This window comes from Etheostoma cragini, chromosome 9, assembly GCF_013103735.1.
Source record: "Etheostoma cragini isolate CJK2018 chromosome 9, CSU_Ecrag_1.0, whole genome shotgun sequence".
In the NCBI taxonomy this organism is placed as follows: domain Eukaryota; kingdom Metazoa; phylum Chordata; class Actinopteri; order Perciformes; family Percidae; genus Etheostoma; species Etheostoma cragini.
Window position 1 is genome coordinate 5,851,833 of NC_048415.1, and position 26,752 is coordinate 5,878,584.

The 26,752-nt window shown below is 38.2% G+C and overlaps 1 protein-coding gene across 1 annotated transcript; it reads left to right on the plus strand.

Moving 5' to 3' along the window:
• Window positions 1-78: 78 nt before the first annotated feature.
• znhit6 (zinc finger HIT-type containing 6) lies at window positions 79-25,687 on the plus strand. Its single transcript, XM_034882494.1, has 10 exons — window positions 79-245; window positions 705-770; window positions 1,794-1,900; window positions 2,084-2,169; window positions 4,010-4,113; window positions 14,444-14,512; window positions 14,735-14,815; window positions 17,204-17,284; window positions 22,824-22,948; window positions 24,980-25,687. Exons 1-10 carry the CDS (start codon window positions 124-126, stop codon window positions 25,564-25,566), a joined length of 1,428 nt encoding a protein of 475 aa, XP_034738385.1. The 5' UTR covers window positions 79-123; the 3' UTR covers window positions 25,567-25,687.
• Window positions 25,688-26,752: the final 1,065 nt, after the last annotated feature.

The window sequence follows — 26,752 nt, forward strand, 5'->3', positions numbered from 1 at the left end:
GACTCATTTCTGATCTCCACAAACCAATGGGTGACGTCACTCATGCTCTGTCCATTTATATTAACGGTCTATGGTTTTGATGCCACCTGGTTGTGTCCAACGTGTGGCTACACTTTTCTTGTCATGTGCTCTGTAACTGTATCGTTACCAACAACAGACATACTGTCATTGTCGGAGAGCCAAATGGAACACAGCGACCAGGAAGATGAGCCGAAAGGGACCAAAAGAAAGATTTCTCTCTCCAAGTGAGTGTTTCGTTAGATAGGGTGTTAAGAGCAAACTGCTAACTTAACGATAGCTAACTGGTTCACGTGTGTGTCGAGCCCTATTTTTTACCCATTATAGACGTTATAAATATATAAAGAGGAGTATGTATTACCATTAACGATAGCTAGTTTAAAAAACTGCATATTACTTAACGTTATGTGCTGACGTTAGTTATCTAGCTAGCTAGCTAGCAAATGTTACAAAGTTAGCGCAACGTTATATCCGACAACACCGCCCCCAAACTCGAGAGATTGTACCGACTTTACCCATTCTTCATCTTTCCTTGTCTTTAACCTTTTATGTGTTGTTACTATATGTCGCCTCCACATTTTAACATGATTGTTTACACTTGGTGTCCCTGTTATTCCTCATGTTCCTGTTTAAGTGCATTGCCCACAGTTTGTGTGCACAATGCTGACATGTTGTCTTTCCTGCAGTTGTGGTGTGTGTGGATCAGAGGAGGCGAAGTATAGATGCCCTGCCTGCCTTGCACGTTCTTGCTGGTGAGATTATTGTAAAAGTAATGCGATTATTTTACTGAAAGATAAACAGTCCCTCAACTAATCCAAAGGGTCACAATTCCTAGAACCATCCACTGAACCAATCCCTTTAAATACGTAAACTGAGGCTACCCATAGCCTTTTATATAATGTACAAAAGGCTTCATTTAAAGCCCAATCTTCGATTTTTTATTATCTTTAAAAAAAAGAGATCAATTATTTCATGCAGCATTAAAGCTAAAGAAAGACATGGAAGAAACAATAACAAAGAAGTAGTTCTGCTTTTTCTGATTGAAAAAAAATCATTGAAAGAATTATGTAACAATAAGTAACATCAACTCTCTCCTACCTTTGTGTGCAGTAACATGATATTTGTGTTGTACATTTCAGTTTTTACTCACTGAACTTAACTTTGACTCATGGCTAGCAACAACATGCCACTCCACGGCCTATTCCTTTCGTTCTGTGGACGTTGAAACATTTAAAACCTAACCTTGAAGTAGAGCTGGGCAATATATCGATATTACATCTATATCGGGATATGAGACTAGATATCGTCTAAGGTCTTGGATATTGAAATATGGCATAAGTTGTGTCTTTTCCTGGTTTTAAAGGCTGCATTACACTAAAGTGATGTCATATTCTGAATGTACTAGACTGTAGACTGATCCACCAAATATTTTGTGAAAGTACTAATAGTCAAAAATATAGTGATATTTGATTTTCTCCATATCGCCCCACCCTACCTTCAAGTAGTAAATGGCATGTTGAATGTCATACCTTAACATTTCATTAAGGTTTATCAAAGGGCACCGGGGGATGTCCTTCTCCTTTCTCCCATGGTTGCCTGTTGTTTTGGGCTTCATTCAGCATTCCTTTTACATAGTTGAGGCATACAATCTTTGTCTGACCCTGGCCAAATACCTGTTTCTTAGCAAAATGGGTTTTTGGATTACATTACAGGTCTTTTGTTTGTTTTTAGTGAGATCTTTTAGAACGCTGCTCACAGGCACTTATATTTTCCAGCTTGCTGTGTGTGAAGAAACACAAGGAAGATTTGGGATGCAGTGGAGTTAGAAATAAAACAGCCTTTGTGACCCTCTCCCATTTTGATGAAATGACCCTTCTCAATGGTGAGCACCCTCATTTCTTCCATAACAAAAAACATGAATAGTTTTAGCACTTAACTGGTAAATTGTTAAGTAAATATTGTTAAATAGCTGATACACATTTTATTAATGAGTGGTATTATAACAATAAATGCTACTCTTTGACTTGCATGTGTGTTTAATGTTTGTTCTTTACCTGCACTGTAGACTACAGGCTTCTGGAGGATACAGGACGGTTTGCTGACGGTGCCAGCAGAGACAACCTCATCCGGACTCCTCGTTCCACATTAAAAGTACGTCCTTGATTTACAAATTAAATTTGTGTACATTCCTAATGTTGAGTACTGTACCTTAAAGGCTCCCTGTGGAGTTGGATTGGTATTGTTTATTTTGTGCAAGCGGTTGACGCACAGTCCTACCAATAGTGTCACACTATCCCGCTGCTCAACGGGTGGCTTTAACACGCCAAGAAATGCAGCCACGCACCAGCAAAGACAGGGAAGAAGAAGACAGCAAGTTAGTACACATGAATATAGACAGTAATGGATTTATAATACTTAAAAGCCACTGTTTTAGGGGGAAGGAAATGCACCAAACATGTTGTAAACTGTTGGAATATCGGAAAAAACAAGGATGGTTGTCAATATCGTAGGATAGGAAATAGTAGGATCAAAAGTCTCAGTTTTCTACTAAAAACTGCTTTTTAGCCTTTATCCAAAATTATCAGTTTTGTTCAGTTTGGAAATCCTACTCAACAATAAACTTGAAACTAGTCCTTAAAAGGTTTTTGTACGGTAGAGAAATGTACTGTATGGCCGAACACACTATTCTCACATCATTAGGTAAGGTATTCTTAAGTTGTTGGTTTTGGCTGAAATACAAACCAATTGTAAGAGTAGGTGTGTTTCTCCTTCTGACCAGAGATGTGGGCTTTTCTTTTGGACATGCACCTCTACTAGCCTTGCAAACTGTTAGCTAGTTGGTTTGGTTTGTGTACAACAACCATAGCAATGCACAGAGATGACTGTAAGACAAGAGGCCGTAAACTGTTGTAAACTGCAGTAAAAAACCCAAATGAGACGCGTATTCTGAATGCGCTGTGTACATGTCCAAAGAATGCTTCTAAAACCCTGTGAATAACGGCATATGACACGTGTCTAAATCCGAAAATGCTACATTCGGGGGGGAAAAATCCTTATTTGGAATACACACACAGACCATGCTGATTACGTGACCTGTATCCAATTTGTAAAAATTGTCACATTCAGAACAATAGTGGAATATTAGTATGCATGTAAACACACTCACTTATCCATTGTTAGATTAGGCTAGAAAACATCATTCTTAAACAACCAAAGATAATAACTTATAGTATAATCCTTGCTTTAACATTTTTTCACAGCATCATCTAACATTTTTATCTTTTGTGCTTTTATTACTTCAGAATTTGCAGCTGTAGTTATGCAATTCTTACACCTGTACTGTTACTACATGACAACATGATATTTGATAGCTTGGAGTAAAGAATGTTCTTTTATGGGATTTGTAGAGGCAGTGGCTGCTTCAGCGGTCTCAAATCAATCAAAATAATGAGGCTTATTCTCAGCGAGAGATAACGGCTTGGCACATGATAAGCTTTGGGATTTGGGTTTCCTCCAGAACATTGCAGTAATCTGTTAGTAGCCTTGTATAGCTATACCTTTTCTTTTTTAAATCTCTTTCACTCTCTCTCATATTACCCACCAATATAAAGTCATGAAGGAGTGCTACTACATGAGTGCCATAAAGGAAAGACTTTCAAATGTAGCTGAGGCCAGTAAGAAGTAGTTCAGGTCCTCTTTTACTTGTCCTTGTTTAATTGTTAAAGCTTGAACAGATGGATCTATTAATGCAGAACAGATGTTTTGTATTTGTACCTGTTTATTTTTAGAGAATATTTCTGTTCATCTCTGTTCAAGGCCAAGAACATTTTGTTTCACTAAACCATTGTTTTGGCTGAAGTATACTGCTTTGAGATCTGTATTAAATGTCTGATGGGTTGTTTGGTTCGCTTTTATGAATCTTGATGTTTTTTGGCATTTATGGATACCAGACCCTAATGTACTGTACTGTCTCTACTTTTCTGTTTTACAGACAAAGAGGCTGGCAGCCAATGCCAGAAAGATGAACATCACATTGAGGTTCCTCCCCATTACCTTCACTAAGAGCAAAGAAAACTCCACCGTCTTCTTCACAAAGTAAGAATGAAATAACTCAAACACAGACAATGCATTTTGAATTCAAACAGAAGATGATTTTTTGTCTTGTCCTTAGCTGTAGTTCGACAAACCCAGTGTTGCAGAGCGTACAAGAGCAACACTTATTTTGGACAAATTAATTTTATGTAGCCAAGAATAGGTAATTTAGTGACTCAGACTAATCTCTTTAGGTTCTAATTTCATTTTTTAAGACTACAGACTTTTTACTCTGGCATTACTGTCTTGAGACCAAAAACTGACCATAATGAAATATGTAAATACTCCTTTAAACATGCTACATTATCATAGAATGAGTGAATGATGAAGGCTTTATTTTGATTTAAAAAAAACAATAGAAAAGCTAGAACACAAACATACTGTAGCAGAAAAACAAGTAGTAGTAATAACAACACAGGCGTTTTGGATTTCCATCAGAGCAGTAGTCTTACCCAAACATTTCAAGACTTTTTATGATGTAATCAGTTACAGTTAAAGACAACACATCCTCCATAGTTAACTTGGGAGCAAAATGATCTTATGATTAGTGATGTTTTACTTTACCACAGGATGGCACTCTTGTTAAGCCCTAATAGCAGTTGTATCTTGTGCTGCCTCTCTTCATGTTATCCTATGGCAGTTTGTGGTCATCTGCCCACGTCTGTGTAACGTGTGATCGTTATGTTACTTGAGGCAGTTGAGGTGTTATTGACGTTGGCACACTAGTCTCTGATTGTCTATAATACAACCTAATTGTCTAGCAAGGCCTTGTGTATTTCCCATTCTGTAATAATATGGCACATTGTAGCCATTCATCAATAGACATTTAAAGACATGTTGTTTTATTAAAGTAAAAACTGTATGAAGTTGGTTACTTTTTTTAAGCTTAGATCAGAGGCCGACCAATAAAGGATTTTTAACACCAACACCAATATTTGGTTTAAAAATCCGATATGCCGACATATATTTAATAATCATTAATAATTTAATAATCTAAAAACGCGTAACAAAACAGATTCCACTAACATTAGTTATTTGTAGTTTTTTATGAGTTCTCACTGAAATAATATGATAATTTGTTTTATTGTTATAACAAAACAGAGGGAAATCAAAATATATTAAAGTTCTGATAAATAAAATGTATAAAAATACAAACTTAAGTTATAAAACTGAAAGTCCTTTGACTAAAAACGATGCAACAGGGACGTTGTAGAATGCCCTCTGGTGGACAAACTATTTAAAGCCAATGCTCGTCCGTTTTTATTTTTATTTGTTAAATATTCATTTATCCAAATTGTTTATTTGATATCATATTTAATAAATTATTCTGATGAATGAATATTTTTTATTTTATTTTTTAATCGGCTATTATTAATGTCGATACCGATAGATCGGATAATGCTTATTATCGGACCGATATATCGGTCAGGCTCTACCTTAGATCTTTTAGCACCAATATGCAAAACTATTGAAATAAGAGCCCTCACTGTTCCAAATGTACGTACGTGATGCACCGCATGAGATTTCAGAGAAGGTTGGCAGGGAATAGGTCAGTGCCCAACTGTTCCTGAGCTGGTGATCTCATCTGAAATTTCATTATTAAAATGTGTGATGTTTTCACAAATGGATCTTCTATGTGTGTGTTATGTGTTACCCTGTGTTGTACATGGATAGCCCGGGTATTGTTGACAGAAGCCAGTAATTACTGTCACAAGATGTGAAAGATCTTTCAGTAAGCACTGCATCGTGAGACTTTTGCTTTAATGAGAAATGAGTAAAATAAAACAGAACAAGACTCTTTGTGGCCAAGAAATTGTAGAAAAAGGTGAAATGGCATTTTTACGATTGTTTTATCATTTAAAGTAAACTTAACACAAGTAATGCTCTACAAAACCACCAACAAGTCTGGTGTTGTTATTAAATTGTCCCCCCATTGGTATATTAAAGATTTGGTGGGAAATTATTTCCGTGTGGTCAACTTTGCAGACTTCGGGAATTTTAGAGAGTGAGGCTCATTACCCCCGTTTAGACCCTGAAGTAATAAGTCATTCTTTTGCAGAACCACTTTTCCAATTTGCTCAGTTCTACTGTTGGTCTTGTCATGTCTGGCATTTTCACTCCCTCCTTGGACAACCTTCTGCCACTCATTTTCCAATTTCTTTCTAAGGTGTAGCCCTGCCACTCTTGTCGCTCTGTGGAAGAATAGAGGAGGAGGCGAGGGGAAAATGGTTATTGAACTGCATATTAAAGTTTTACGAGTCTGAAATGTCCAGGGGCAACATTGGGTGCCAATCAGTATCGCCACTAAAAAGAATCCTTTGTCAGTTGCTCCAGCTGGTTAAATGTTGCTACTTTCCCTTTCACCACCATCTTTTCCATCCTTAAAGTCTACCACTTAGTCATGTCTTCTCTGGTGTTGTGCAGGCGGTGAGTTAAATTTGCACGTCCCATCTCAGGATGAGACAACACTATGTCAGGTCGTAGTAGCACACCGTGCCCACCTTCCAACCTCATACTCCTCATTTCCAACTCAGAAAGTTTTAGTAGGATGAGACCAGATTGTCTGTCTATTTTTTTGTCATTTTACAATGGCTCAACTATGTGGGAAATGTACTAAATTACTGCAACTGCTCCAACAAAAGACACAAGAAAAATTGTTATGGTTTTGCTGTAGAGCAATCTTTATCTAGTTGCACAGCCTTATTTCTTTATTTAGTCAGGTTAGTTTCACTATGTCTCACTGAGAAGTGCAACAAAGTGAAACTAACCCCAACAGTCAGTGTCTCATTTAGAGACATTCAAATGGAGTTATGGGAAAAGGTATACAATAAATTGCGAGCAATCTAGATTCAGAATGTGCTTCAGAATGTACCAAGTACATTATATAAAAAGCAGATGTGTGAGCAGTGTGACTGCAGCTGGTTAGCGACATATTCATGCTACGCACTCATGCTGCCAGAGAAGGATCATTACTGGCAGACAGCTGACTAGAGGGCTTTCATGTCTGTTGATGGTGTGCATGCATGTGTAAGTGTGAACGTATTTGTGAGTTTGTGAGCATGTGTCTCTTTGATTAAATGTTTGTACGCAAAATATTGGCCGTGCAACTTTCCACCTTTTGCCGGTGACTAATATAAAAACAAGACACAAATGGTAAAGAATTTAACGGAAAATCACAGGCTGCCTCTAAGTCCAGCCCTTGGAGGGTAAGTATATAATAGCTGGCATTTGGCAGAACATTGGGACTAGCTGTGTTAGGGTGGACTTATGTTTTCTACATCCTTTGCCTGGCATGGCAGGGAATTTTCCTCAGACAGCTTGCGTGGACTGGACAACTTATTGCAGAAGCAGTTACTGTGGATAATAACTACATATTTCTATAATAACTTGAGATAATCAGTAAAAGGAGAAGCTGTGGCTTTGTGCCTTGCCATGTATGTCTACCATATATTTGTTATCAGCCTCAAATAACCCAGCTCTCTGGGCTAGTGGATACCTAATTTTATGTTGAAAAACAGTGAACTCAAAAATAGAGTACTAATTGTTCATAATTTTGAAGGAATTTTATTTTAGGTAAATGGAGTAGTCTTATAATTCCTGGGCCAAGTAAACTGAGTACATCTCTGTTTAAGGAATACGCCACTGTTTGTTGAAATAGGGCTTACGGTCTCCCCTAGCTGTAGATAGGTGGGCCAGCACATGGGAGACTGTGATAAGCAGCAACAAACGGTGGTGTTTTCCTTTAAGACCCTGTGGATCCCTTATGTAGGATTCTGAGGGCTTTTACTGTGTCAAACTTCCATGTAGTTATCCTAAAATATTCAAAAAGACCGCGTCATTGCACGCATTTGTTGCACTAGCATACAAAACTCTCCCATTTGCCTGTTTTCTGTTCAGTTGTCAGACAAACCATCTTCTCTTCCATTTCGCTGTAACTTCAGCTTCTTACTGAGCCAGAAAAGAATCAAGTGATCCTAGTTTGACAGGCCAAAATGATATTACCTGACCCACATACATTCTGGAGCAACGTGTTTCAGCCTTGCATTCTTGTAACTGCTTTATAATAATAGCCAGTACTCCAGATATTGTCTAGACTGATTGACTAGATATTGTCAGCGATATTGTAATCTCATGATATGGCATAATATTTCCTGGTTTTAAAGGCTGCTTTACAGTAAAGTGATGTCATATTCTGAACTTACTAAACTGTTCTATTATTTGCCTTTACCCACTTGGTCATTATATCCATATTACTGATGATTATTCATCAAAAATCTAATCGTGTAAATATTTTGTTAAAGCACCAATAGTCAAAACTACAATATCGTTGCGGTACCGATATCAACGTTTTTGGTCAAAAATATCGTGATACTTTATTTTCTCCATATCGCCCAGCCCTACTCAAGCTCACAATACATCTTGTGTTTTGCAGGTGTTACAAAACTACTATTAGCTGAACATAGCGTACTTGCCATCACCAAAGCATAATGGTTTGGTCTTGTTCCCCTGCTGTGAAGATGGAGTGGAAATGGAATTGCAAAACATGTCACTGCTAAAGCTTGCAATACTGGGACAATTAAGATGGGGTGTAATTTTAGTACCCCAATGAGGCCAATAAGTGCAATTTGGAAAATGCTATAATGTAGCAGTGACATGCATCACAGTGAATCATGCATCATTGTAAAAACACAGTGGTGTATGAAATATTGCACAAACTTTTTTAAGTAGACAGCATATTTCACCCTAGGTTTCATGACGGAGGACGACTATTCATCACTTTACACACTCACGTGCACAAAGTCTCCTACTTTCCAGAAATTAAGTTAAAATGAAACCATCGGTTGCAGCTTTAGTCAAATAATTTTAAGACTCCAACAGACAGGCTTTTGGCTGCCATTGGCTTGATTAACCACTGCTGATGCAAAGCAGAGTCTATGTCAACTGCCATCTGAGGCAAAACTAGCATCAAAATGGCAAGCAGCAGTTTCATCAGTGTTGCAAACGCTGTCATCACAATTAGCCGCATAACTGTGGCTACATGCTGTTCTCTGGCTCTAAGTTGAATTCCAAACTGTAAATTAACCAGAAATGCAAGTGTGCTGAATGAATTAGAGAGAATATAAACTTGCCAGGTGTCATGTCTGATGATTAGATTTCCATGTGTTGTTCAAAATTAATTACATAGTTTTGTACTTGGACATCAGATTGGATGCACATTAGATCTACAGGTGGCTACATTGGCAAAATATATTGACAATTATCAGATGGATTTCCATCACATTTTGTACAAAGATGTGTTATCCTTTCACTTTACATCTAGAATGGGTCGAACTTTCCACTGGTTCAACATGTCAGTTCATGTAAGAACCTAAAGCTAATGACCCAAATTTAATTTGTTTTGTTTTTGTTCTTTGTCCCATTAGTGGTAAGAGTGTTAAGTACTAGGAAAAATGTCTCTCCATTTGTCATTCTTTCAACAATTATTTTTCCTTCCCGAATAATGATCACTACAGCCTAATGGTGCCGCCAGCATGGCTGTAGACTACCATTTAACATACACTTGCAGTCTTTGACCCTCCACACGTTAACATCTTTTTTTGCCTCTTAACTGGAGGAGGATTGTGTTCTGAGCTTTCCAGGGAAACTATAAAAAAGCACACCCATGACTAAACATTATGGCATTTGTCCAGCAATTGAGGCTCATGCCAGGACTAAAAGACGGAGTCTTACAGTACAGCTGCCTGTAATCTTTGTCTTCTCTCCCTTTGGTTCATCAGCCTATTTGCCACTCCACCCTCTGAGGTTGTGCATGGCTTTGGATATTGGATTTATTAGTTGTATCTCAGTAGAGAGGCCTGAGGCCTGTCGTCTCAGTCCACCAGCACCCACTTGCCACCCAAATCCTGGCATCTACCTCTGACGGGCAGATTTACAGGACATATGGTTTCATATGGTGCTCCATTTTTGTTGGATCTGTCCAATTCTTAATCCAGACAGATGGATCCGCTCTGACTGCCAGACCACCAGTCAGGCTTCCTGCTCTCTAGTGTTGATGGCACAAGCAATTCCCATCTTTCTTAATCAGTGGTGGGTTTGTGTTAATGAATTCATCAATCCTCCTCTGAGTCTGCTTTATTTCTCAGCCTCCCTCATTGATGCAGACAGGTGCTCAGAATTTAAGTTTAAAGAAAGAAGAAAATGTTGCATCTTAAAAAACTACTGATTCCCAATTATTTGTGGAATATATTATTGATGCATTGAAAACTAAAATGTCACCCTTTGTATTCATATTTTTTGTAGTCAGGTCTGTGAAGAGAAGAACAAAGATAGTAACTCACCTATTTAATTTAATGTGAAAGACAAAGCCTTGTCCTGAATCATTGCTTGTGCCTTTACTGACTTTTTCAGTCTAGCTCCAGGGCTTACTCACTCACTGATTTCAGTTACTAGCTTGCATTTTAAAATCTTTCCTTACATAGAAAGGGAGGCTTTCTATGGGCCTACTTTAAGGATTTTAAGAAGTCCAGTCTAGTGATTTTAGCAATTTTATTGTTTAAATATTATGTAGCATAGTTTTTAGGGTAGGATAGGGAAACAAAATACTATTGTTGTGCCAATTAAAGAAAGAGGAAAGCACATAGAGCAGCAAAAGCCAATGTATGCTTCTTTCACTGGTATATATTTAACAGTATCTTTTGCATTTCTAATCCAAATAACGTCAAACTTGCCACTACACTTACTCGTGCCTATGGTAAGACACCTTTCAAGTTTGATCTATCGGACTAACAGTTTTAGAGATATGCACATAACGGACGGACTTTCTTGCAATTTATAGATAGATGAAATGTGTTTGAATGTATTCCACTCTATTCTGGCCATGTACCCATCCAATTTTATTTTCCTAGGCTTAGTTATTATGGATCAACAAGCTACTTGATGAATAATCCCTTTTAAAGAAGAAAATGCCTTTTTTAATGCTGGCCATGTAGGGTAGCAGATAGCTTACTGCATTGGATTCTGTTGAGGTTATAAACCTGTCAACACAATCTTAGTGTGGTTTAAGCGTTTATTTTTTTTTTACAGTTATACACAGGAACTGCATTGCGCAACAAGATCTTTTTTTAAAGACTTTAAATGCCTTGCTCAAGGCCCTTCAGCAATAACTGTTGAAGGACTAGGTTGTGCGTCCTGATATTTTTTAGCAGGTTCTGGTATTACAAGCAGTGTTCTTCTTCTGTTTTGACTTTTTTATGCTGCTCTCTTTGCTTTTTTCCCCTGACAATGAATGATGGCACCTATCCCAGGTATGCACCGTGGCCTTGCCTGAAATGATTGCATGCATCTTTGGGCAAGCCCCTTTTCCATTGAAAGACATAGTTTCCATTTGCTGTAATGACAGAATAATGGCATCACACCTGGTGAGCCACCCTCTTTTACGTACAAACACATGCACACCTGCACGCGTATGCACACATGCACACACACACACACACACATGAAATAAAAAAGAAACTTTGCCAAAAATGAGCAAACACATAAATTCCTCTGACTAAGGGGTTGGAAGTGTTAGGTAGGCACAGTACGTCTACTCTTGCGTAGGGAATCCCCTCCCAGACCATTGTTTTCACTCCCAACATGCTTGCTGCTACCTTCACTACATACGGCTTTACCAAATCACCCTCTCCTTAACTCCAAGTGGAAACTCACAACGACCTTTCATAGGGTGTTCTGCACACACAGTACTTACAAACACTTCCTACTCTTAGCCATCCTCTTTCTGTTTTTAAGGGGAAAAAAACATGCCCCCTCTTTTAAAATACTACCATCTGAATCCACAAAAGAACCTCACAAGCACCAGACCCCAACCGGCTGCCAAAAGACTGATGGAGTAAAGTTGATCAGCTCATTGCCAGTAAGAAGAAGTTTGTCGGAATATGTATTGCGTAGTTTTATTTTTTATTTGACCAAATAAATTGACTTAGTCCAAATAAAAGTCAAAAATCTGTTTAAATATTGAAGCAGTCTTTGTCAATACAAGAGAATAAAAAAACAAAACAAATTGATACACAATTGCTTTTATTGTTTTGTAAATACGAATGAACACCAACATGTACATGTAATGTAAAATACCAGTGTTGTCAAACAATTAAAATATTGAATCGTGATTAATCTTATTAATGTCATAGTTAACTATGTTAATGCATAGTTAATGCTCTTATCAACATGGAAAGATGGATCGGCTTGCTTTGTACAAATGTTTTTTAGTTGAAAACAACATTGGCATGTAGCCTACTGTAGTGTCCAATTTCACACTAACATTCTCACTTGAAGCAAATAATCTCTCACACAGTGTAACACTGTGCATCAGTAAAAGGGTGAGAAAAAACACTGACGCATCCGCTCTGTGATTGGCCATCAAGTGGCATTTTAGACTGGACGTGCTGTGATGATTGCAACTTTTAAAAAGGACACTTTCCTTCCAGAACGTTCTTGGCATCCATTTCGACGTCTTACGCTTGCCATCCACTCAAAACGTAACGTTACTACTCTTTTGCCGGCTCACAAGCCCAAACAAGTGTGTGCAGCATGCCAGTTGTTATTTTTCCGGTCTAGCTAGATCCGGTGTGGTGCTGTAGTTTGTAGTTTTTCTAACGTAACTAGTTGTTACAGCATGTGAAAAAAACTTCAAAGTTTGCTAGGCCAAAAAGAACGTTAATTTCGCGATAAAAAAATTGGCGCCGTTAAAATAGATTTGCATTAGCGCCGTTAATAACGTATCTGACAGCACTATAAAATACATATTTTATTTTAGGTCCAAATGTATACCCATTGTGCTCAAATGTCTGTATGCCGTAACTAATTGAATTAGTTGATTGCCATTGTCAATTGGCAGAGGAAAAGCAAAACATTTTCACAGTTGAGAAGCTTAAACTAATTATTTTGTAAAATTACTAAAATAATGAATGAATTCTCAAAGTAAGTTTTGTTTTGTTGATCAGGAAAAAGAAGTATGGAATGCTCGGATGTTCAAACAAGTGTATTGAAGGTGCTTCTTGGTAGGGGATACAGAAGTTCAAAAGAGGAAAAAGGTCCAAGGCATTCTTCTGGATAAAGTTAAAAAGCCTTCATTCAGATGGTTATTCGATGGGGAAATTCTTAAAAACATAGACAATGCTTGTACGTTAAAATACAGCTGTGAGATTAATGATAACCTACTAACCCAACCTTACATTCCTATATTACTACATTTGCATTAATCATGCGTTGCACAGCAATTAAGATTTTTAGTTTTATATTAACGGTGAAACCACAAAAGTGTATTCAAGGCAACTTTAGACAGAGCTTGTTTAGGTAAAAAAAAAAAAAAAAGCAATCCAAAAATATTTATATTACAGAAATAAAAAAAGAAACTGAGTTGTGCTCTGAATCTCTCTTGGTGAGCCCTAATAACAAGGTCACCCGTATGTGCCTTACAATTATGCTTTGCGTTGTATGTTTCATCTTCATCCTTCAGATCCATCAAGGCCTCCGTCCTTTAACTCTGATGGAGAATGGGTTGATGAATCAGCTCCACCCTATGGCAAATTATGTGGGCTTGGTCAACGCGAGTCCTTGTAGTTAGAATCAGCTTATTATGTTAGGTATATGACTGGAGTACAGGACTGGTTGATGCCTTTGCCAGTAGACTATAGCTTCTTTCTCAGAGGCAACAAAAATGATTGTTTCTTTGTTTTATCTGCAAAACAGGAACATTCTTCTGTAATGACAAATGTATTTTAATGTGTGAATTTGGTGGATAGGCTTGCCTAAAAAAAAAAAAAAAAGCATTACGTTAAAAGAATAATGGTGGAATTGCATCTTGTTTTTCATATCCCCCAAGCTGTTTGATAGCTAACATTTTGTTGACTATTTCTGCATCAAGATGACTTTAGTAGGTATGAACACAGCTGCTGTTTAGGGGATAAATGTTTGGTTGTAGAGCACGCCCAGCAACCCAAAAAACCCTACTATGGTTAACAGTCACTGCCCAGGGCATTTCTCCAGAAAAAGTGATATCCACCAGCTGGTGTCCTAGTATTGAGTGTATGTACCAACACACACACAAACACACTCACAGATGGACAAGATTTTGGAAGCAGCCAGGCGTATTGTCTTGGACAGATTAAGGCTGAATCCATTTTATGCTCTGAATTTAAACAAGGGCATTTGTGTTTAACTGTGAAGGGAGTGCTGAGAGAACACCAGTGACCTCATCTGTCTGTGAACAACAGGCATCAAGCACTACTGTTTAGATAAGCTGAAATAAAAATGAGTTTTTCTGTGTCTCATTTAGAGAAAAACTGTTCCTTTGGCACCTGAAGCTCATCTTTCCTCAAAGTAGTACAGAGTTCATTCAGAGACGGTGAGTTACACAATTTCTTGAATATTTCTGCTGAAGCGTCAGTGTATTTGTCAATTGAAAGCAAATTATCAATACTATCTAAATACTCAAAATGATTGTGCTTGTTGCTGTTGAGAACATTTTGATAGATATATATGTTGGTCCAGGGTTGTTAAATCTACACAGAGTTAATACAATGGATTTGACTTGATTTGGATGTTAACAATTGCTTTCTTGTTTTAGGGTGTCAGACAAGCAAACCTTGGAGCAGATCTTGACCCCTTATATCCACCCTACAGAGTCGGACCCTGTGACACGTCAAAAGTGAGCCTCTTCACCACAATACTGATATTGTTATGATTGTACAAACACACCGATCCAACTTGTTGGGATACCCAAACCCAATACCAATCCGGTACCTGTGCTCTTTCTTTCCAAAATGTAAAATCTGTAAACCTCTCTGTGGCACTAATTGAGATATGTGTTAGTTGCCTTGAGGCTGTAAGTATGGATCACTTCTTAACTAAAGTGGATGTATTTATACCCTATATACACCATCATGTTAATGTAAAACACATGTAACATGCGGAGTTGAAGCTGTATGATTACCGTTTATGGCATCAGGAACAGACCTTAAATACATCCGTGAGCTGCTGTGTGAATCAGTGGTTGTTGTTAGATGCTATTTGTTCAATTGGGGCCTTTGCTACAGGCCATTTGAACCTTGTACAGCTGAATTGCAAATTGTGTCCATAATTGATAATGAGATCAAGGGCATAAGTTAAAGTGTACAGTATGTAGCTTTTTCACCATGTCTGTTTTGGTTATATTGAGTTAAATTATTGCCATCACCTTCAGTTCTGGCTAAATCCTTCTGCAAAGCCAGAACCCTGAGATTAATGTGCTGCATTTATTAAGAAATTCCACTGAGTTGTTTTGGTTCAGTCACTCAACTCATAAATATAATTTGAAAACTTAACAATGTGATAATAGACCTAGAGGTCAACAACGCTTTGATATATGGTTTAGAAGTCCATAATAACTCCTGCTTAGCCCATTGTTTTCTCTTGAAAAGTTCAAATGAGCAGTTTTGCTATTGGAAACAACTGTGAAGCTGCGTTTAGTTACTGGATTCTCATGTTCATAAAAACTGGGAATAAGACTGGGGAAAACAAAGCTATGGAATTGCTCACAATAAACGATGTTAAAATGCATATATTGTACAGTAATATGTAATGGCATTGTATCATATCAAACACAATCCCTAATCTCAACACCAGTTTGACGCAGTTACATTCATTTGCTATTGCATCATATTGTCCTGGGAACATTACATGGCATCTGAGCTTTTTGTATTGTTTAAAACTGTTGTCAAGATGCAGCCTGAGCACCACTGCTGCACACATCAATCAGTTGTTAAAACACAGAAATACAATGACCTATTGTATCTCAGTTTTACTTACTATCCTCACCATTCTTTGTCTAAAACGCCATGACTGCAGGTTTTGTTTTGATGACCTGTATCATGTCCACTTTTGCCTGCACGCCAGACCAGAGCCCCTGTAATTGAGTTTGGCAGCAGTGTGTTTAGGGATTATGCCTCAGTTACAGACTGAAGTATAAATCCGTTTGAATGTACCAGAGCCGTGTATAAGCAGGAATGTGTGAATAAACACCAATATAATACTTAACAGATTCAAATTCACACAGTATTTGATATAAAAAAAACAACCTTTTTTTCCCTCTTCACAGAAATTTTCAAATACTGAAATTAACAAAGTGTGGACACAATGTAAATTGTAATTTCCCCATAGGGGATCAATAAACAGATTAAAAATTAAATTAAAAATGATTCCTAATTAAATTGGCTGTAAATTAGCACTGCTGATCTGTGCCACCACATCTTTTAACGATTGTGCTCCACATGATGCATGTTTCCCGTGGAGTAGATTTATAGACTGCTACTGATTTGGTCAATTTACTGTAATGTAACTAAGGGGGAAAATCTGTGAATTTACAACAACAAAAGATATTATTCAAAGGTCATTTTATGTCCTTATCTCAAATTCAACTCAGTCCAATCACAGTCACACAGGATTGGTTTGGTGTCACAATCTTACGTTCCTGCATTTCTTGTTGTAATTTTGCTCTTGCTTCAATTCCTTTTTCATTTCCCAGGCTCATGTTACTCCCAACATGAACTGCAGTCTCTGAACAAGGCATGCTCTTTGATTGCAGAACATTAGTATTTCTAATCTGAAGCTTGAACAGAACAGCGATCTGACTCCTCTGACCTAACCTTTCTACTGATAACAGTCAGCAGTAAGCAATCTACTGTACAACTATAGCCGGAGCATATTGCAGACCGGAGTAGACACCTAACTTGATCCAGTGCCAATCATTTAGACACAACCTCTGCTTAGTCCAGATTCAAGTTGGGTTATACTCTCCATGGCCCATTGGTTGTCTGTTTACAGACTCAGGTGCCATGGCCATCAGTTGGATGGAGGATTGTCCCTTACACAAGAAACCTCAGTCAGGGCCTATACATTTACCAGTCAGCATACCAGACAATTGTACCAATGGATCTCGCCTGTGCTACACTCAATGAGCTCTTTGTGTTTTGACCTTTTTAGTAACCGGCTTAGGCCATTCTGTACAGGTCTTTATTGTCTTGACTCTTTAACATCCTGTGTTGAATTCCTGTTTCAGGTTGAAGATGTATGTGCACACTCCGTTCAATCATGTGAAAGTCTTCATGAAAGTAGAGGGGAGAAAGGCTAACTCTGTGAGGTGAGATTTACTTTCTACTTGTCACCTGTCTCAATTCTAAAGAATATGAATGTGTGAATGTGATACATCCTTGAGTTCCATAGAAACGGCAATACTGTTGATACTGACCTACAGTAAGCTAATACTGGTCACATGGATCCGTATCTAGAAGAATTTAGTAGTAAGTTGCAGTGCAGTTATACAGATACCAACAAAAATGTATACAGCCAAAACGAGTGGAGGTGATGCAGTTGATTGGAATTACACATGTTGCTCCGCACAATACATCAAAGTATTAAAACAAAACACTTATTATGTACTAATATATAATTTAAAGATAATATACAGGGTTTATATAATTCTTTTTAAATGTGCTAGAATCCTGACATTGCAGAGGCATCCAGTACGTGTGACTATTCAGACCGTTAAATCGGACTTGCCAGTCGTGACTGATTTATTCAAATGTGTGTATCAAATCAAAATAATTTGTTCATAAGCATGACATCACTGACTAGTAAATTCCTGCTAAGCTACACAGACTTTTGGCAGGCATTAAGAAGGGATTCTCCTCCCCTTTTGACTTTGAGTCCAACATTAATGCCATTGATCAAGAAATGTTATCTCAATCTTCCATTCTTGCTTTCCTTCTCTCTCTTTCTCACTCACGTTTCCATAGCTTCTGTCCTGTTGGTCTTTGGGCGGGGTCAGCTGGATGGGGGTTATAGCACCGATTTGCTGCGCCTACTTTTGATTCTTTGGCTGTCCTCCATTTCCACTTAGTCATGGCATGAATGATGATCCTCGGTGCTCATAATCATTGCCCTTCCGGCCAGTATAAAACGTCATGAAACCTCCCATCCTTCATTTTTGACACCCACACATACTCCTTTTATTTATTTATTTTTACAGCTTCACACACTTTCTAAGCAGATACATTATATTTTATGGCAGCATATAGGGAGGAATTACTAAAAGATGAGTGTAGAGATGTGACATGCAGACCATCATTTACTATGAGCTGCCAGGCTGCCACCTTTTACCCTTACATGCATTTAATGAGAGTTTAAATACTTTTAAATGTCATTATCTCTGAGCTCACACTCTTTTGTCTCCTTTATATGTGCATTACAGGCATATTACTTTTGTCATAACAAGGTAGTTTATAATGCTGCATACAAATAAACTAATAATAATCTAATAAGGCTCATTTAGACAGAGCGTTTCTGCAGATTTTCACCCCTAAAAAACATATTTCTTAAAAAGGACTACCTGGTTATGAATTGACTTTGAGGACCGCTCAGAGCATGCTTCTGATTAACATAACGTGGAAGGAAAAATTGGCAGGAAAGCAATACATATGCTGTCTTATGTTTTCAGATCAGGACAGTCCCTAGTCACAAAGAAGAAATGCTGGAACTGCCAGTATGCTAAATAACTGCTAAAGACAATGAGCCCTAATCACACACAAACATACCATTACAATGACTCATTAACACCTCCAGCATGGTTATAAACATTTGCAGGTTGGTAATCAAATGTTTTGACTAATAAGAGTTTGCATACTGCCATAGTTGTCTCTGGTTTAATTTTTGCTCATGTAATAATTTGCAATATTTGGATGCAGACTATATTACTCCTACACAACCAAGGCACATCTTGGTAATAATCTGAGCTGGAGAGCAGGCATTGGGAAAACGTAATTAACGGCATGTTTACTGTTCACATACCAAGCACAAAGTTTTTTTTCTTCTTTTAATATAAGTAAAAAAAATTCAAACTTGTCCCCTGAGAACCAACATATCTATGGATTGAGGATGTCCTGGTTTATTTCAGGCTATGACGATCCTACTTGGAGTGGGCACAAGCATTTTCTGAAAAATAAATAAATAAATAAAAATAAATTATTTATAACTTTCACAAAAATGTTACCAGTTTCCGGAGAAACCTTTTATAAATGACTTCTAACAGGTATTAGTCTGACACAGTCACAGTTGTAAATCAGACCTGGAGAAAGAAAACTGTATCTTGACTGTCTTGTAAAGTCTGTGGTAATTATTAGTTTAGTTACATGAATCTCTCTCTCTCTACGTCCCACTTTCTCTCTTAGTAACCGTTGCATGTCATATCTTAAGAGCTTGAGTATGGGGTTGTATAATAAAGGACTGTTAAGGCCATAGTTCCATTTTTCTTTAGTGCTTATTATCAATATTATACAAAATGTAGTATGGATGAATGGAAGTGGGGGGAAATTAGTATGCTTGTCCAAGGGGAAATTACCTTACATTAACTGGGCACAGTTACATAACGGGAACATGGTCGCAGGCTATAGCTCTAATAAGAAGAGACGCCCCTAAAGAATGAGCTCACATCCCATTTAAGGGGTCCCAAACAAGGTCAAAGCATTGCAACCACAATGGGGCCTCCACATTTTTTGAATAATGCTAAAGAAAGCTATTCATTTTGAAACTTATTGTTAATGTTATAAAGTCAAAGAGAGCAGTAGTCATGGCTTCGTAAAGGCTGTTTGCTAAGTTTGCTAACACAAAGGCTACGACTGCATGTTTTTGTTGTTAAATGTCTACTGGAATATCAACCCACTCCAATAAAGGCACTCTTGTGCTAAACTAAACAGTCAACATTCTCTTACTGGAAAGGAGACAGACTGTGCATCAAGAGAACCATTCACACCCTTCTGGAAGTTTGTTTATGTAACTTTTCATGTTTATTTTGTATTCGTCCAACTCTTCAGATCTAGAGGATGCCCTTTCCTGCTTTCCCTTACCTCTTCTTTTCCTCTCAGCCAGCCTGTGGATGTTCCAGAAGTAGACATGCTGTTTTGACATTTTCAGCCAAAAAAGGAAACCTTTGTGTGCATGTAGTTTTTTTAACCAGTGTTGTGGACCCATCAGACAGTGATGTTTCTGTCCTGTCCAAGCAGTGCTTTCTCACACATATTTGTGGCAAACCCCCACCTTAGCACTTCTGTGCCTGTCGATGCGCTCTCCTTCAGCTTGCCCTAAAGCAATCTTCAAGTTTGTTTCTGTGCAGAAGATGCTTCCTCAGGTTCGCTGCCATGCTGGACTTGTTTTGGGTATTGTTACTAAAATAGCCAGCAGATTATATTGCATAACTGTTCAGTGTCACAGATGGATTGTTGTAATTGTTATACCTGCAGAAATCTGTGGTAATCCTTATTTATTGAGTTTCCAGTCTGCCTCAGCTGTCCTTTGAGATTATAGCCCCGGATATGCTTGAAACTAACTAGTTCAAACATTGAGTTGTCACGCCAAGTCTAAAGGCAAGTGTGTGTACTGTGTATGTGTTCTGAAATGCCCACATTTGAAGGCAGAGTGAAAAGATGGCTGTCATAGTAAGGATGATTAGTGTAATCTGTCAAATATAGGAATATTGGCTTTCACTTTTGGGCAGTTTCTCCTTAAAGGCCTGGTGGTACACTCATTTGAACACATGAAACATCTCGTCAGTCCAATCTTCACCTCCATCCAAAAATGCATATGCAAAAAGTTAAGATTAATCCTACTATATATTTAAAAATCTTGCTATGGATAGTGGTTGGTGGCTTTTAGATCAAAGCAACAATCAAATCGGTAGCACTCATTATAAATGCAATGTCATTGGAATATTTTCTTCAAATGCACCGTTTATTTTATCCAAAATGTGCATGCTATATATTGGTTCCCATATTTCAGAGATCTGCAAATTGTCACATCAACAGTTTGGCATGAGCAGCATTTGCATCTTTCATGGTCTGATTTGTTCATTCATAAATGTGACCCTGGTCTTTCATTTCTTTAGGACACAACACAGAGGACATAATACTGTCAACAACAGTTTAAAAAAAAGAAAAAAAAAGAAAAAAAGAAATCCACGCAATCCTGGAAGCCTTTTGCAGCCAAAAGCATGCAAATAATGTCAATTTATTTTTGCACTAAATTAGTTTTTAACATTGAGTTTTCACACTATGTGTTTTTAGTAGGCCTGCACGATAAGTTGTTATAAAATTGCAATCTTGATTCGCCATTGTTAGCGATTTCATTAGTTTTTTAATTTTGAGAAAAGAATCGTGGCAAGGATATTTTAATATCAATTTTAAGCTATAAAATAATGTGATTCATATTTTTCCCATAGTCATGCAGGCCTAGTTTTTAGTATCTAAATATGTGCAGTTTCTTTGTCCATACACATTAACACTGCTATATCCGAGCTGATGGTTTTAGTAGTAGAGAGGAAAACAATCGGAACCTCCCTAAAGAGAATCAGGCTTGCCCTCTGTTCTGTTCATTCACTAGAACACTATATAGAGACCAGATGTGTGCGTGTTCTTGGCTGAGCCATCCAGCAGTGTTTCTAGAAATGGCCAGACCTTTAACAATCGCATCAGCATCACAGGGAGCCACAATCTGCTTTACTTCGGTTTTTGTTTACGTTGTTTCCACAAAAATAAAAAAATAACATCCGCAAAACAATAATTATTTTACATGTTAGATATAAAACCACATCAAATGGAAACAGTACTCTGTCTGCTGTGCACATTGCTAAGTGTAGATATCCTGCTTTCTTTAATGCCTTTGCACATACCAGCTTCACAGAATGGTTTCAATGCTTAATCTTTGACCCTGTCATTGGTACCTTTTTTTCTAACCTAGAATATATCTTTACATAGGCTATTTCTACTCTTCTGATGTGGGGATGGGCTAGAAATACCCTGCAGCAACCAGTTGTTGTACTGTGACAAGAAATGTCCTGTGTTTTGAATCCCAAAGGCTGCCCCTATCTCATTGACATTTTGCCCTGTATTTGTGGGAAGGGAGGGCTTCTTGGAAGTTGGCCCACGAGTAAAGACCTGTAAATGTCACATTATAGCAGACAGCTTTGATTGGCTTTGTGAGTAGGTGTCTACTTGGGCGGTTCTCAGTCTGCTTCTGCTTTTAGCAAAACAAACAATGGCTCAACAATCCTTAGTCTGGCACGGGTTTGACACTTGATGGGGATAGTGCCAATTACCGTATGTATCCAAAATATCTGATGCCTCATATTTTGGTGTTGACAGCCTAAGCTGGATGGTTCTGAACCAGTTGAGTGTAGAGGCAAGCCTTGTTTCCAAAGAATCCAGTTAACCATTTAGTCTGGTGATTTATGACCATTCCTAATGCATGACAGGACTACTTAGAGACAAGACTAGACTGATGTCATCTTATACAAAAAGCTAAAGGAGGGGTAAGAGACCCGCTTAATGTGAGAAATTTCCATCTCTTGAGATGAACACCAAGCAGGATCTTCAATGTGCCAAGTCATGACTTTAATCTCTATTAATCCTCAAAAGATTCTCAGCCATCAACGTGCCACAGGCTGCTGGAAATAAAAGAGCAGGACCTGCTAGTTAAAAGGTTTTAACAGTGACCATTTTTGCTTTGTCTTTGTTGCTATGTAGCACACTTGAAATTACCTAAAATGAGCCACATTCACATAATTACCTAGCATGCTGTAACTAAGTTGTCTTATAATTGCCTCTTTTTATGCCTCAATTTATCTGAAATAGGTACCATCAGTTGGACATTTGCAAGACCCTAATGGACAACCTAAGCTACAAAACACTGATTGAATATCCCGTGCTGCATATTGTCCTTGGGGATCATTGGAAGGAGTATCAACTAAAAGGACAAGGTAAACAAACATCCTTATCTAGCTTTAAATGTCATTGACTAAAGCTAGCATCTGCCCCAACATTAACCTACTAATGCTTTATTAGCAAGAACTAATTTCCTCAGCACTATATTTAACTTAATGTGTATGTTTCCTGCTAATAAACCAAAGGGTGTACATACAACATGAGTCAAAAGCCTTCCCAGCCCCAAAACACCAACCCCTCTCCACTGTCCAATTCCAACAGCATTGTATCATGTCCTGGTTTCTCCAGCTGAGACTTTGAGACTCCCTGTTCCCTTATTTTTCACTATGGCAACATGCTACCCCAACGGAAATTAGGGTGTTCTGCTCAGCATCACACACAGCAACTCAACCTCAACAGCAACAGTGGCCAAAAAGAGGATCAAACATAGCTTTCTTTTGAGTGGTGATCTCATGAGTTGTGAAATGACAAAAAATGAGAAAACTGGAGATTAGCCTGTGGCTTTTCTCACCTGTTCATCTCTTCCAGTGTCGAATGTTTAAGGACAAGACGAGTCATGACAAAGTAGGACTGTATATCATGTAAAAGCATAGAACCGTTTGCTTCCAGTCAGATGTGCGCAGTGTGGTCAAACTGTGTATATCTCAGTAGGGTTAGTATGGTCACAAACAACCACACTAACCCAGTCTCATTACACTGAGACCCAGACAGGCTGAATGACGAATGAGGTAATTCTAGTCTGAGTGTGTCTGTGTTTTCAGTGATAAGGCCTTGCTGCCACACTGTTTTGCTATAATGTTAGCCACAGAAACATCCTGCTAATTGCAAATGCCATGGCATGGGAAGCCAGGAAGGAAGTGATAAAGAACAATCGGACACTGGCAGCGACACATCCAGTAAGGATAAAGTCATGGTGAGAGTCCAGCAGGCTCCTAACATGCAGCACTCTAGTTTGAACTGCATTCAGCCAGTCAAGGCTGATTCTTTGCTGCAATTAGATCTACCCTTTGCAGGTGCTGTCTGCTCCACTATGTTTTTTCCAGGCTAATTAGGCTAGCCTTGTTATACAGGTAAAGATAGCTTGACTTCTATAGCAAGAAGAGGTGTTTGAATGGCATGGGACACTGTGTCACCCATGTATAGAGGTAGTAACATCACACCATATGTGAACATGGGAGGAAGCATAATACTGAGACATCTTACTCATGGTACTCAAAGAACCATGGTTACAAAAATAAGATACAAACAAGATTTGTTGATAGGTCTCTATGGAAAGATTAACATTAAGCAACAACCAAGTCTAAGTTTCTATTCTGTTCTAATTACATTAAAAGTTTCTTTACATCAGTTATGTTTTTTTCAATATTGGACTAAAGCAGGCTTATACTTTTTATTTATGGTTAGTTGAGAATGCACTCAACTTGAGAATCAAACTCTTAATTCACCTTGACTTTATATGGTCAAAAATGGTGAAGCCTTTAAATTCTATAAGTAATGGCCCGTGCTGAAGATAAATGGTTAAATATAGCTTTTTAATTGTCTTGTGTTACAGCACAAAGAAGAAACTCTGAATTACATTAATCTTTCTATTACATAGTTAGGCTCAGCTTGCTAACCAATTTTTGGGATAGAGGCAAAAATGTGTTGGCAAAAGTGTCATTTAGACATTAAGAGTAAATTTTACATAAATGGGTTCATGCATTTTATAATTCAGCAGATTGTTAGTAGACCATTTTGGGGAGTAATTGCTTATAATTCACAATTATTCTTGCCGTCATTTATTCTGCAGCCTTTCTTTCACACATGTTCACCCTACTTTATTGCATAACTAATTGCTTGGCACGCTGCCTAATCCTGGAAACCTGCAGGGAGCCAAACTGCCTGTCCTCTCCCATCTTTCTCACCATTTTTGCTTAAGCATGACCCCAGCTGTGCTCTAACCCTCTTTGTGCAATTGACCACTCTGATGACTGGTGTATACATTTGGACATGCAAGACTTTTACTTTTGCAAGAGACGTTTTTAAATCATGTTTTATTTTACTCAAATCGGGTCATATTGTTTCAGCTGAACCTGCATCAGCCTGCAATAATTTTGCCACAAAGAAGGAAGGGGTGCACCGAGAGAAGCACAATGCGATCCAGGTTTCACCATCCCTCGAAGGAGCTTGCAATGCGGGGGGGACCAACATCTGGACAGGAACCCCGGAGACCAGACCTAAAACTGAACCTCCAAAAGTGAAATGGGCCAAGATGGTGGCAGAGAAGGGAGAGATTGAGGAGGGAGAGATCACAGACAGTAGTGACGAAGAGAAAGAGGGGGATGAAGGTAATACTGAAGACAATGCCCCATGTGGAAAGAGCTGTGATAGTGCCAAAAGCCCTGCTAATGACATGGAGGTGATTAAATATAAACCAGCAGCCAGTGTGGATGTTAATGTTGATGATGGTTTTAATAAACACAGTGACAGCAGCAGGGGTCAGTGTATAAATAAGGAAATCTCTGGTTCCATGATGGCAAATAAGCTGTCAAAGAGTGCTGAGGTCAGCATGACTAAGGAGGATGCTGTGAAAGAGCTAGGGCCTGGTCATACCAATCTCTGTCAGGATGAAAATGAGTCAACTAATGCTTATGACAGCTGTGGACTGGAATGATAATGCCCAGATGTTCAGGGTGAAATAAATGAGGAGGCCGACATATCTGACAGGAAGTCATCAATCTTGTGTCAGTGTACTGTAGAATGGACCAATGCCACGCAACAGTGTTTTCAGTTTTTTTAAACGGATTGTTTTAAGAAACAAGAACCATGGTTGATACCGCTGCATCATTGTTTATGTGAGGAATCATATCAATGTTAATATTTATCTTTCAGATTTAGCTAATCTGTCTGGAAGCATTCTTTCTTAAATAAAGACTTTTTTTTTGGAAATCTTTTTGTATTTGTTTTATACTGCTGCTCATGTGTAGTGGATGTGGACATTAGTATAAGACCAAGCACATTTAAAGTATAGTTTATTCAACTAATCTATTCAATTAATTATGAATAGATCATTATCAATTAGCTCCTTTTTTTGGTGCTGACTTCTAGTTCACCCAGTAGAGTGTGCGCCCCATGTAGGCTGAGTTCTTGGCAGTGGTCATACGTATGGCCGGACTTTGAATCCGAACCGCGGCCCTTTGCTGCATGTTGTCACCCCTCCTTTAAATGACAGCCGAAGAAAAGAAAAGGGAGGAGGGAGGGGGAATGACATCCAGCAAAGGTCCACGGGTCAGACTCGAACCCAGGCCGCTGCTGCAATGACCGAGCCTTAGTACATGGAGCGCACCCTCAACCGGGTAAGCCAACAGGGCACACTAATAATTGTTGTTTTAAAGTTAATTTATTAGCTGTTTTGGAGCTTTTCATCTTTGTTAGACTCTTATCTGTTCATAATGATCATGTGATAGGATCAACATCTCCCCAATACTTTGTAAGTGGACCTTGATGTTTTGTTAAGTCCTGTTTCCAAGATCCACAGTCAGCACTGAGAAGCTACATTTTGAGCAAACATGGACTCAAAGTGTTCAGAATAAAAATAAACATTTCCCTTTTCAAATGGACAAACATATCCTGGTAAAGATCATGTGGTATGATTGAAAGCACTGAAACTACTGCTAATAGATGTCAGTATAAAGAGTTTGATTTAATGTCTTGTGCAAGTATGTCTTTAGTGTGCTGTAAGCTATCAGAGTTTTTAGTATTTTAAAACTCAGCAGTTTAAAAAAAAAAATCTTTGTGTTTAACACTGGTAAGTTTATGTGTTGACTATTTGTTTAATTGAAAGCTTAAGGAAACCAACC

Coding starts and splice junctions, on each gene's coding strand:
- znhit6 (XM_034882494.1), top strand. CDS start 124: ATGTGCTCTGTAACTGTATCGTTACCAACAACAGACATACTGTCATTG. Junction 4,114..14,443: donor TCCACCGTCTTCTTCACAAA/GTAAGAATGAAA, acceptor TGTCTCATTTAG/AGAAAAACTGTTCCTTTGGC. Junction 14,513..14,734: donor ACAGAGTTCATTCAGAGACG/GTGAGTTACACA, acceptor TTCTTGTTTTAG/GGTGTCAGACAAGCAAACCT.